The sequence below is a fragment of the Neophocaena asiaeorientalis genome, unplaced genomic scaffold, assembly GCF_003031525.2.
Source record: "Neophocaena asiaeorientalis asiaeorientalis breed wild unplaced genomic scaffold, Neophocaena_asiaeorientalis_V1.1 scaffold89, whole genome shotgun sequence".
NCBI classification, from domain to species: domain Eukaryota; kingdom Metazoa; phylum Chordata; class Mammalia; order Artiodactyla; family Phocoenidae; genus Neophocaena; species Neophocaena asiaeorientalis.
In genome coordinates, this window is record NW_020172592.1 from 5,636,215 (window position 1) to 5,650,413 (window position 14,199).

Consider the following 14,199-nt stretch of genomic DNA (forward strand, 5'->3'; position numbering starts at 1 on the left):
TTTTCTTTCTTATTATTAGTTTAAAAGCTAAATATTCTATTTCTTTTAACTGCAACTTTGGAAACAGGAATACACATTAAAAAATGTGTCTACACTCCTTTGCTGTAATACAAAGACCTCAAAAGGCTTTAGCTTCAATCACCCTCTCTCTCTCTTTCTGACACTATTAGATAATGTTTTACTTCCATTTTACTTCCCAGGGTAGGCTGAAGCCTGAACTAATTGTTAAGCTTCAGATATTTTGTAATTCAGCTGTTAAAACACTGCTATTATAAAAAATTAAATTTTATAAACTTACCATTAAGTAAATTATATCAAAAAACAGAATAACTACAAAATCTATCGTTTCCCAAGTGTTTTACTATATTTTACTATTACAATCTGTGCTCTTCAAGTCATTTATATTTACCGTGTCTGCCTGGTAGAAAAACTATATAACGGTGTGCTACCGTGCCTCTCTTCCTGATTCTACATTCAGTGACATCAAATTGGTAGTTTTAAGTTGGCCATGATGGGAGTATTCATCCCAGAGAAATCAGCAAATGCTACAAATCAGGGCTTATCTAATTCTTCTGCAAAGCAAGTTGTTAATCATACCCCAGAACAACACTGCCACCCCATAATGGTCACTAATATTGCTGTTGCTGTTTCATGTAGTCAAGGTTTATTTGCCAATTTCTGTGCTTACTCTGCCATTTTGCAGCGCATCCTGCCTCGTAGGTTCAGTTTCCAACTCGAATGATAGCGAGCCTAGGTTTGCTGCTCCCCGGCTGGTATTAAAACACAGGTACCTAGGTTAAGGGAATGGCCCCTCACCCCCACCCCAGAAGCCTGCAGTGACTTTAACTCATGACTTATTCCAGGCCCTTCTTTGTTTACAGTCCTTAGTGAGCTCCTATTCTTTGAGAGAGCAGCTCTGTATGAAACGCTTTCAAATTTTATCCTACTTGGCATTTTCAGATTTTTGCCATGTAAAGGCTTTCAGTTATCATAGCGTGACTTCCGGCTGGTAGCTGGTACCAGAATTCTCCTTTAACAAGGCATTAAAGTTTTCTCTATATTTCTAACTAGCAGCTGTTTGTCTACAGGAAATCTCTTCATATTTGTAAATTTCCTTTGTAACCATTTTCCTCAGTGTATTTTTTATTGTTCTGATAATTCTATGGATAATTCCATTGGGCTCTCCCTACACAGCTCATCTATGAATAATGATAATTTGAAAGGAAGGGTAGGAAGGAAAATAAATCATACAGTGAAAAAGAAGAGGTTACAACTCAAGATGATAGAGTTTATATTCCATTCTGTTATGTACCCCACTTTGCCTACTACAGCGCTTAACACACAAGAGCTGCTAAAATACCTGATTTTTAAAAAAAGAGTGAGACACATATATGGAATTTCTTAGGCAATCACTGCATTTTCATAAACCAAATAATCCTTTATAAAATTAATCATAGAAACTAATACCTCAGACAAATGAAACTGCATACAGAAGAATAAATGGCTTATTATATATATTAAGACATAAAATTATTTAAGAAACAAAAGCCTCTCCTAAAACTGGCCCTGATTTGTTTGTTTGTTTTTTGCGGTACGCAGGCCTCTCACCGTTGTGGCCTCTCCTGTTACGGAGCACAGGCTCTGGACGCGCAGGCTCAGCGGCCATGGCTCACGGGCCCAGCCGCTCTGCAGCATGTGGGATCTTCCCAGACCGGGGCACGAACCCGTGTCCCCTGCATCGGTAGGCGGAGTCTCAAACACTGTGCCACCAGGGAAGCCCAGGCCGTGATTTTTAATTAAAAGGAGGGCAATCCAAGAACAGAAAGGAAGTAGCAATAGGTAAATACTTCTATACAGCTAAAAGATCTTTTGGTAGTGACAGTCTAAAGGTAGTACTAGAACCAAATTAAATTACTTTTGACAACTGATAAATACCTTCTGTTCCAGCGTTAGTTGATACTTTTGTTTAACTCTCTTACACTTGTTGAACCAACTATTCTCATCCATGATGAAAGGAGGCCCGATGTTCTCTGGAGTGCTGCTTTCACTACCACTGCTTCCCAAAGTCCTCAGCTCTTCCTCATCACTGCTGATGCTGTCAGAACTGAGAAGATTAAAAATTTTTAAAGAAACAAAACTCATAATATGTTCCACTTTGATTTTTTAGAAACACTTCTGTATTTGCAAGCTACTGGTGAGCAAGCTCCAAAATATTCATCACTGACTATACAATAATAATGATATTATCATCAAGCCTAGAGATGCTACAGAAGTTCAAGTGAGGTTTACAGAACTAAGGGCACTAACACAGAAACTGTGAGAATGTCCTGAGGAGAGAGAAAATACTTCTAAAGAAGAGAACCAGAAACTCCACATGTGCTGAGAAGACCTGTCTAGCTGTACTCTTTTTACTGTCCCATGTAGATTAAAAGAATGAAACTGGAACCCTATCTTATACCATATACAAAAATCATTCTAAATAGATTAAAGACTTGAATATAAGACCTGAAACTGTAAAAATCCTAGGAGAAAACATAGGGGGTAAGCCCTTGACATCAATCTTGACAATGATTTTTGGATTTGACACCAAAAAAAAAAAAAGTAAAAAAAAAAAAAGCAAAAGCAAGATAAAGAAGTGGGGTTACATCAAACTAAAAGCCTTCTGCACAGCAAAGGAAACCAGCAACAAAATGAAAAGGCAACATACTGAATGGGAGGAAATATCTGCAAATCATATATCTGATAAGGAGTTAATATCCAAGATATATAGAGAACTCAAACAACTCAACAGCCAAAAAACAAACGTGATTGAAAAATAATCAGAGGAATAGAATAGACATTTTTCAAAAACAGACATACAAATGGCCAACAGGTACATAAAAAGGTGCTCAACGTCACTCACCATCAGGGAAACGCAAATCAAATTCACAAGATTTCACCTCACATCTGTCATAATGGCTATCATCTTAAAAAAAAAAAATGACTATCATCAAAAAGATAAGTGTCGGGGGCTTCCCTGGTGGCGCAGTGGTTGAGAGTCCGCCTGCCGATGCAGGGGACACGGGTTCATGCCCCGGTCCGGGAAGATCCCACATGCCGCAGAGCGGCTGGGCCCGTGAGCCATGGCCGCTGAGCCTGCGCGTCCAGAGCTTGTGCTCTGCAACGGGAGAGGCCACAGCAGTGAGAGGCCCGCATACCGCAAAAAAACAAACAAACAAAAAAGATAAGTGTTGATGAGGATGTGGAGAAAAGGGAACCCCTGTGCACTGCTGTGGGAGTGTCAACTGATACAGTCATTATGGAAAACAGAATGGAGTTTCCTCAAAATATTGAAAATAGAACTACCGTATGATCCAGCAATTCCACTTCCAGGAATGTATCAAAAGGAAATGAAAACAGAATCTTGAAGAGATACCTGTACTCCCATGTTTACTGCAGCACAAGTAATCAAGATATGGACACGAGCTAAGTGTCCATCAATAAATGAATGGATAAAGCAGATGTGGTGTATACATATACACAGTGGAATACCGTTCAGCCATGAGAAGTTAAGAAATCTTGCCATTTGCAACAACATGGATGGATCCTGAGAGCATTATGCTAAGTGAGATAAGCTAGACACAGAAAGACAAATACTGGAGGTATCACTTATATGTGGAATCTTAAAAAAAAACAAAAAAAGTCAAACTCATAGAAATAGAGACTAGAACATGGTTCCCAGGGGCGAGGAGGAGGAATAGGGAGAGGTTGGTAAAAGGGTACAAACTTTCAGCGGTAAGATTAATAAAGTCTGAGTATCGACTGTAAAACATGGTGATTATAGTTGATAACACTGTATTATATAACTGAAATTTGTTAAGAGAGTATAACTTAAATGTTCACACACACACACAAAAAGATAAATGTGTGAGGTGATGGATATGTTAATTAACAACACGGGGGAAATCCTTCCACAAGGTATACATTATCAAAATACGGTATCAAATCACCACAATGTACACTTTAAATATCTTTGAATTTTACTTGTTAATGATACCTCAATAAAGCTGATTTTACAAAAGAGTAAGAAAACCCAAAGAAGGTGGAAGAAACAAAATAATATAGATAAAAACAGAAATTAATGAGCTAGATGGCAAAGGTACAACAGAGGATCAACAAAGAAAAACAAACACTTAATGACTAACAAAATTGATAAAGCTTTGGCAAGGATGATTTAAAAGGCAAAAAAATAAAAATTACGATAACAAAAAGCAAAAGATAATATAACTAGAGATGAAAAAAGATTTAAAAGATATTAAAAGAAATTCTCTGAACATCACAATATAAAATTCTGAAAATTTTAACAAAATATAATTTACCAAAACTGAACCAATAACAGAAACTGGAAAGATCATAAATAAATCAGTAAGTTTTAAAAACATCCAAGAGGGACTTCCCTGGTGGCACAGTGGTTAGAAATCTGCCTGCCAGTACAGGGGACATGGATTCCATCCCTGTTCTGGGAAGATCCCACACGCTGCAGAGCAACTAAGCCCAGGCACCACAACTACTGAGCCTGTGCTCTAGAGCCCACGAGCCACAATCACTGAGCCCGTGTGCCACAACGACTGAAGCCCACGCACCTAGAGCCCGTGCTCCGCAACAAGAGAAACCACCGCAATGAGAAGGCTGCGCACCGCAACAAAGAGTAGCCCCCGCTCACCACAACTAGAGAACGCCTGTGTGCAGGAACAGAGGCCCAACACAGCCGAAAGTAAAAATAAATAAATATATTTATGGAAACAAAGAAAAAAGCAATGAATACACAGAAAAATTTAAAAACAAAAAATAAATTAAAAAATCCAAGAGTAGAAAGGGAGAACTGATAACAAGGAAGTGCCTTATAAGGACAAGGAAGAAAATAAATACTAACTACGGTGGTCCAAGGAACTATATAAACACTTCACATACATCACCTCATTAATCCTCATGATATCCCCACGAGGTATTGCTGTACTATTTAACAGGTTCATTCAGCAAATGAAGAAAATGAGAATACGAGATGATAAGCAGATGCTTGAGGTCACACCAGTAAGGGGAACTGGTGTCACTATTTTAGGCAGAACATTCAGTGGAGGCTTCATTACTAAGGTGGTATTAAGCTGAGTTTTAGAGAAGGTGAGCGAACTAGCCATGCAAATATCTGAGAGAGACTGTGCTGCTGGTAGAGAGGACAGAAAGATGCACAGGTGTGCCCGGTGTGCTCAAGGGATAACAAGATGGCCAGTGTTACTGAAGCACAGTGAGTAACAGGGCAGGGAGTAAGACATGGGGTCAGAGAGGTACTGGAGGCCAGATCAACTAAGGAATTTGTTTTTCACTTCGGGTCAGCAGGAAAGAAACTACTGGAAAGTTGTGAGCAGAGGAATGAAGTGATTTGACTTATAGTTCAAAAGGATCACTCTGGCTGCTTTCTGGAGAAATAAACTACAGGAGTCAAGAGGTGGAGCACGAAGACTCTTGCAAATCTCCAGGTTTAAATTTAGGAGGTGACGGTGGTGCAAAAATATTTGCTGATGGATCGTATGTGGGTTATGGAAGAGAGAATTCAACGATGACTCCAAAGTTTTTGAGCATAAACGACCGGAATGCTAGAACTACCATTCTTGGAATGGCAAAGACTAAAGGAAGGAAAGTTGTTTTGTGTGAGGGGGGTGTGGGGTGGTGGGATTAGGAGTTCATTATTGTACGTGTTATATCTGAGGTGCTTATTACACATCCAAGTGGAGATGTCAACTTGGCAGCTGGAAGTATGAGTTCAGAGTTTAGAGTAGTGTTCCAGGTGGAAGTATATATTTGGGAAAGAGCAGCATATAGATAGTATTTAAAGCCATGAAACTAGACGAAACTACTTAGTACAGAGAAGATGATTCAGGACTGATCTCTGAAACAGTCCAACATATGGAGGTTGGGGAAATGAGGAGAAAGCAGTGAAGGGGAGTAAAAAGGAGGAAAAGCAGAAGAGTGCTGACAAGAGCAGTCATGTGTATCAAACACTGCTCCAAGGTCAAGTAAGGTGAGAAAACTAACCCCTGGATTTCGCAACAAGACAATTACTGGTGACTCTGAAAAGAGCAGTTTCAGTGGTAGGTATTAAAGCTCATTTGAATAGTTCAAGAGAGAATGGAGGCAAAAAAAATAAGGGAGGCATGGTTTTGTAATAAAGGAAGGGTTACTAAGAAATAGCTAGAAGTGAATGTGGGGTTAGGAAAGTTTCTCTGTTTCATTTTTTAAGATGGGGAAAATAACAACATGCTTATATGCTGTGGTGTGTGGGAAGATCTAGAAAAGGAAAAATTAATGGAAGGAGACAACCTCTGGAGCTAAGACCTTAAACAGAAAAGACAGGATGGGATACAGTACACAGGCGAAAAGACTGGCCTTTGGTAGCAAATGATTAGCTTCTCCCTACTAAGAGGGGGAAAAGGTAGAGTACAGTGGTCCCTCAGTACTCATGAAGGACTGGTTCCAGGAGCCACCCCAGATATCAAAGTCCATGGGTGCTCAAGTCCCGTATACATCTGATCCACAGCTGGCTGATTCATGGAGGTGAAACCTGCAGATATGGACAGCCAACAGTACGTGGAATGCTACGCTTAGGAAGGGCAATTGAACAGCATGCTGGATCGTTTACAGTCTCTCTAACTCAGCAATTTTGTTTGCAGAAATTTACCTCTTTAGGAAATAATCATTCTAAGTATAAAGACTTAGCTATTAGAATGTTATACTTTAAAGTGAAAAATTGAAGGCATCATAGAAGACCAATAATCATTGGCTACTACTAGACTTTTTTGGCCTAAAATCCATTCAAGGATAAAATGTTTAAAGTTATGCCAAGCAGTAACTCAGAAAAAACTTTTCTCACTGGTACATGACCTAAAACTTAATTAAACCAATTTTACATATGAAATATATTTTAGGATGTTTTCTATTAACATATTTCATATATTGAGCTTCAGAAGGATAAAACTCTATTTCAAAAGACTAATAGCTAATAAATATTTTTTAAAGTTCAACTTCACCAGCAATCAAATAAATGCAAACCGAAACAACAACAAGATATCATTTTTTACTTACAGAGTTAGCCACACCTTTAAGTTGGAAACTGTGGAGGCAGGCACTGTCACATATTGCTGATAGGATCTACATTAGTATGGGCTCTCTGGACATGCTCTCTTGACAGCATGTTTCAAAAGTTTCAATGACATATATACTAGAAATTCTACTTCCAGGATTTTTTTTTTAAATTTATTTTTGGCTGTGCTGGGTCTTCGTTGCTACGCGTGGGCTTTCTCTAGTTGCAGCAAGCGGGGGCTACTCTTCGTTGAGGTGTGAGGGCTTCTCATTGTGGTGGCTTCTATTGTTGCGGAGCATGGGCTCTAGGTGCGCGGGCTTCAGTAGTTGTGGCATGCGGGCTCAGCTGCTGTGGCTCGCAGGCTCTAGAGCACAGGCTCAGTAGCTGTGGTGCACGGGCTTACTTATTCTGCGGCATGTGGGATCTTCCCGGACCAGGGCCCAAACCCATGTCCCCTGCATTGGCAGGCAGATTCTTAACCACTGTGCCACCAGGGAAGCCCCTACTTCCAGAATTTTAACTTAAAGAAATAATGATGGTTCTGCATAAAAAGATGTAGTGACAAGGATATTAACTGCAATACTATATACGACGAAACTAAATGCACTCCAAAAGTACAACAATAATTGGGTTAACATACTATACTAACAATGAACTCTATTTATTTTAGGAAATGATGCTATAGAAGGACAGTTAAAGACGTGCAACACTGTTCATTATACAGTATTAAGGAAAAGAGTTACATGTATTTTATGCTTCCATTTTAATTAAAAAATATTCCTATGTACAGAAAAGGCTGAAAGCTATCCATCAAAATGTTAATGCTTCTAGCAGTTGCTCCTTAAATGTAAGATGAGTGACTTAAGCTTTCTTCTACTTTCTACTTTTCTGTACTTTCCAACTATTCTACAATAAATACTTACTTTCCAAATAAGTTAAAAGCAGTAATCTGGGGAGGGACAGACTCTTATGGTTTCTTAAATGAGGCATCAAATAGAATTTTTAAAAATTGTGTCTAATTACAGGTACATTTGGGTGGAAGTAATTCAATTTTTAAAATATTGGCTCTTTATGACTATTAGGATAGTTTAAATCTTTCTAAAAAGAAAAACTCCATGGTCTGTAATGCTAACTGGGTTATGACTAGGTTGAATTGGTATTTCTTTTCTTGTTTATATAACAAGATGGTAGGAATCCTTTAGTATACAAAGAAGAGGAAGCTATACATATATGTTTGGATTAGTGCATCAAAGAAAGAGGAAATTGCACAAAAAAATCAGACTAAAGTGGCCAAGCAGCTGGGGACACAGAATATAGGTCATTAAACTCATTCTGAGGGCACCAGATGAGAAGGCTTCATTATCATATCTATTTAAAAGCACTGTAATAATTACTACAGTCTCTTAGGTACGAAAAGAGAAAAATCTGTATTTACATTTTTCTTCATATTTTAATTTAAATTATTTCCTAAATCGCTAAAAATAGCCTTCCTAACTGCATTCTGATGACCAAACTCCTCTCTCCAACTGTCATCTTGCTCTTTAATTTCAGACTTGAGGCCCACTCTGCACAAACTAGCTGTGTGACTATGGCCAAGGTATTTAACCTCTCTGTGTTTCAGTTTTCTCATTTAAAAATAAGGACAGTGGTGCTTACCTCACTGGCTTCTGAGGAGATTAATGAGTTAATAGAAGTAAATGACTTAAAACAATGCTTGCTATATAATAAACATGCAATGAATGGTATTGACATTTTTACTAGTATTGTTTTGAACTATCCGGCATCTTCACAAAATGTCCTATAATCCAAACATATCCCAAAACACTACAATTTTATGCCTGTTAAAAACATCTTCTTGGTGTATTTCTTTTCTAGATCTAATGTAACAGACTTATCCCTTTTCCCAAGGTATCTACTTACTTAAGTTAGAAATCTTTGTACCATAATACTCTATTCCTCCTTCTCCTTCATCACCTAAAATATCTTCACACTCCTAGCTCTGAAATCACAGTGACTTCTCTTACTAGATGGTGATTATCTTGGATACAGGGATTGCATTCCTTTTTAGAAGTTCACAGAGTTCCTATAGTCTTGACATGTATGTATCCCTAGGAAAGTTTCTTTAGGCACTCAATAAATGTATCTTGGGTGTGTGTGTATGTTTGTGTGTACATATACATATATTACATATATACATATATTACTCACTCTATCTCCCTTACAGCTTTGGCCTAATCATAACATTTCAGAAGTATATAAAGAGAGGGGAGCAGAGTCAAGATGTCAGGCTAGGAGGACGCGGAATTCGCATCTCCTGCACAACTAGGGCACCTACCTGGCACTGGTGGGGGACCATAGACACCTAAGGGGATGGGAGGAACCCCTAGTGACCGGGTAGGACATGGGGCCTGGGTGGAAGGGACGGAGGAGGAGAAGTGGAGGCGGGAAAGGACTGGCGGCCCTGGACTGGTGGCCCTGATGGGTGGCTGGGGGAGGGAAGGAGTTCCTACACCCAGTGGGACCCACCCATGAGATGGGAGAGACCCTGGGGGAGACAGTGGGGGAGGGGCGTGAAGGAATGGAAGGGAACGGGGCTAGGCTTTCCCTGTCCACTTAGGCACCGGGGAGCCTCTTGGGCTCCCGGGCCTATTTCTCTGCCCTCGGAGCCTCCCTCCTGCCCGCAGAACCCAAGCCCTGCCCCTACACCCCCACCCAGGGCCTTACCTCTACACTTGGAGACACCTCAGAGACCCCCTCCAATGTGCTGGGCCTAAACCCCACCCACACGCCCTCACCCAGGACCTTACCTCCAAACTCTGGAACCCCACACGCCAGAGGCCCTTCGTTGGACGTGCTATTTCTCCCCTTCTGGGCGGGGCCTAAGCAGAGGCCCTGCCCTACACTTGAACGTCGCCAGCCTAGGCCCCGCCCACAAAGCCTTTTCCAGCTGGCGTGGGTCTTGAGCCTAGACCCTGCCCCACACTGAAACGTCAGGCCCCACGCTGAAATGTCACCCCCCACCTAGGCTCCACCCCACCCTAAACCCCACCCCTGCCTATGTTCCAAACCATGCCTGAACTCTGCCCCACTTAGTCAAGGCTTTCTTTTTTCTTCTTTTAGGTTGGGGTTCTATTTTACCCTGTTGTTGATTCATTTATACTTTTATTTTTTCTAATAAATCTTTTATTTTTCTAATTTTATTGTATTCTTTACACTTTGTTACTGCTCTGCTCCTTTTGGCTTGTTCACCCCCTTTTCTTAAATTTATTTATTTATTTGTTTATTTTCTTTTTTCTGTTGTGGTTTTGTTTTACTTTGTTGAAGTTTTTTCAATTATATTTTTATTTTTTCTAATATATTTTTTATCTTTCTAATTTTATTTTATTTTTTATTCTTTGTTATTGTACTGCTTGCTTTTTTTTTTTGCCACACCATGCAGCTTGCGGAATCTTGGTTCCCAGGCCGAGGGTTGGCCCGAGCTCCTGTGGTGGGAGTGCCAAGCCCAAACTGCTGGACTAACGGAGAACCTCAGACCCCAGGGAATATTAATTGGAGTGAGGCCTCCCAGAGGTCCTCATCTCAGCACCAAGACCTGGCTCTACCCAACTGCCTGCAAACTCCAGTGCTGGACGCCTCAGGCCAAACAACCAGTAAGACAGGAATACAGCCCCAACCCAACCATCAAAAAAAACAACTGAAATGACAAAATAATATGTTACAGATGGAGGAGCAAGGTAAAAACGTACAAGATCAAATAGATGAAGACAAAATAGGCAAGCTACCTGAAAAAGAATTCAGAGTAATGATAGTAAAGATGATCCAAAATCTCAGAAACAGAATGGAGAAAATATAAGAAACGCTTAACAAAGATCTAGAAGAACTAAAGAGCTAACAAACAGTGATGAACAACACAATAACTGAAATGTAAAATACTCCAGAAGGAATCAATAGCAGAGTAACTGAGGCAAAAGAACAGATAAGTGAGCTGGAAGATAAAATGGTGGAAATAACTGGTGGGGAGTAGAATAAAGAAAAAAGAATGAAAAGAATTGAGGATACTCTCAGAGACCTCTGGGAGAACATTAAACGCACCAACATTTGAATTATAGGGGTCCCAGAAGAAGAAGAGAAAAAGAAAGGGACTGAGAAAATATTTGAAGAGATTATATTTGAAAACTTCCCTAACATGGAAAAGGAGATAGTCAATCAAGTCCAGGAAGCACAGAGAGTCCCATACAGGATAAATCTAAAGAGAAACACGCCAAGACACATATTAATCAAACTATCAAAAATTAAATACAAACAAAAAATATTAAAAGCAGCAAGGGAAAAGCAACAAATAACATACAAGGGAATCCCCATAAGGTTAACAGCTGATCTTTCAGCAGAAACTCTGCAAGCCAGAAGGGAGTGGCAGGACATATTTAAAGTGATGAAAGGGAAGAAACTACAACCAAGATTACTCTGCCCAGCAAGGATCTCATTCAGATTGACAGAGAAATCAAAAGCTTTACAGACAAACGAAAGCTATGAGAATTCAGCACCACCAAACCAGCTTTACAACAAATGCTAAAGGAACTTCTCTAAGAGGGAAACACAAGAGAAGAAAAAGACCCACAAAAACAACCCCAAATCAGTCATGAAAATGGTAATAGGAACATACATATCGAAAATCACCTTGAATGTAAATGGATTAAATGCTCCAACCAAAAGACAGAGACTGGTTGAACGGATACAAAACCAAAATCCTTATATATGCTGTCTACAAGAAACCCACTTCAGACCTAGGGACACATACAGACTGAAAGTGAGGGGATGGAAAAAGATATTCCATGCAAACGGAAATCACAAGAAAGCTGGAGTAGCAATACTCATATCAGATAAAATAGACTTTAAATTAAAGACTGTTACAAGAGATGAGGAAGGACACTACATAATGATCAAGGGATCAATCCAAGAAGAAAATGTAACAATTATAAATATTTATGCACCCAACAAAGGAGCACCTCAAAATACATAAGGCAAATGCTAACAGCCATAAAAGGAGAAATTGACAGTAACACAATAATACTGGGGGACTTTAACACCCCACTTACACCAATAGATCATCCAGCCAGAAAATCAATAAGGAAACACAAGCTTTAAATGACACAATAGACCAGACAGACTTAATTGATATTTTTAGGACATTACACTTGAAAGCGGAAAAATACACTTCTTCTCAAGTGCACCCGAACATTCTCCAGAATAGACCACATCTTGGGCCAAAAATCAAGGCTTGGAAAATTTAAGAAAATTGAAATCATATCAAGCATCTTTTCTGACCACAACGCTATGAGTTTAGATATCAATTACAGGAAAAAAACTGTAAAAAACACAAATACATGGAGGCTAAACAGCACGCTGCTAAACAGCCAAGAGATCATTGAAGAAATCAAAGAAGAAATTAAAAAATACCTAGAAACAAATGACAACAAAAACACAATGATCTAAAAACCTATGGGATGCAGAAAAAGCAGTTCTAAGAAGGAAGTTTAGAGCAATTCAAACTCACCTCAACACACAAGAAAAATCTCAAATAAATAATCTAACGTTACACCTACAGCAATTAGAGAAAGAAGAACAAAGAAAACCCAAAGTTAGTAGAAGGAAAGAAATCATAGAGACTTCACTGGTGGCACAGTGGTTAAGAATCCTCCTGCCAACGCAGGGGACACTGGTTCAAGCCCTGGTCTGGGAAGATGCCACATGGCACGGAGCAACTAAGCCTGTGCACCACAACTACTGAGCCTGCACTCTAGAGCCCGCAAGCCACAACTACTGAAGCCTGCATGCCACAACCTAAAGCCCACGGACCTAATGAAACTTCAAAGCTTTTGCACAGCAAAGGAAACCATAAACAAGACCAAAAGACAACCCTCAGAATGGGAGAAAATATTTGCAAATGAAACAATGGACAAAAGATTAATCTCCAAAATATATAAGCAGCTCACGCAGCTAAATATCACAAAACCAAACAACCCAATTCAAAAATGGGTGGAAGACCTAAATAGACATTTCTCCAAAGGAAATATACAGATGGCCAACAAATACATGAAAAGATGCTCAGCATCACTAATCATTAGAGAAATGCAAATCAAAACCACAATGAGGTATCAGCTCACACGGGTCAGAAAGACCATCATCAAAAAATCTAGAAAAAATAAGTGCTGGAGAGGGTGTGGAGAAAAGGGAACCCTCCTACACTGTTGGTGGGAATGTAAACTGACACAGCTACTATGGAGAACAGTATGGAGTTTCCTTAAAAACACTAAAAATAGAACTACCATATGACCCAGCAATCCCACTACTGGGCATATACTCTGAGAAAACCATAATTCAAAAAGAGTCATGTACCACAATGTTCATTGCAGCACTATTTACAATAGCCAGGACATGGATGCAACCTAAACGTCCACTGACAGATAAATGGATAAAGAAGATGTGGCACATATATATAATGGAATATTACTCAGCCATAAAAAGGAACAAAATTGAGTTATTTGTAGTGAGGTGGATGGACCTAGAATCTGTCATACAGAGTGAAGTAAGTCAGAAAGAGAAAAACAAATACCAGGTGGGTGGGAAGTCTGGGGAAAAAAAAAAAAAAACAAATACCATATGCTAATGCATATGTATGGCATTTCAAAAAGTGGTACTCATGAACCTAGTGGCAGGGCAGGCATAAAGACACAGACGTAGAGAATGCCCTTGAGGGCACAAGGGGGGAAGGGTTAGCTGTGACAAAGTGAGAGAGCAGCACTGACATATATACACTACCAAATGTAAAGTAGATAGCTAGTGGGAAGCTGCTGCACAGCACAGGGAGATCAGCTCAGTGCTTTGTGACCACCTAGAGGGGTGGCATAGGGAGGGTGGGAGGGAGGCGCAAGAGGGAGGGGATATGGGGATATATGTATACATATAGCTGATTCACTTTGTTGTACAGCAGAAACTAACACAACACTGTAAAGCATTTATACTCCAATAAAGATGTGAAAAAGAAAGAAGTATATAAAGATCATTATTCTATTTGGGAAGTCAAT

The 14,199-nt window shown here is 39.6% G+C and overlaps 1 protein-coding gene across 3 annotated transcripts in view; it reads right to left on the reverse strand.

Moving 5' to 3' along the window:
* The window catches only part of RUNDC3B (RUN domain containing 3B), a 147,025-nt gene that overhangs the window by 45,073 nt on the left and 87,753 nt on the right, over positions 1-14,199 (reverse strand). For all 3 annotated transcript variants that reach the window (XM_024738427.1, XM_024738425.1, XM_024738426.1), the window contains one exon: positions 1,936-2,104. In XM_024738427.1, coding sequence (XP_024594195.1) covers positions 1,936-2,104 — 169 coding nt within the window. The remainder of the gene's footprint in view (positions 1-1,935; positions 2,105-14,199) is intronic.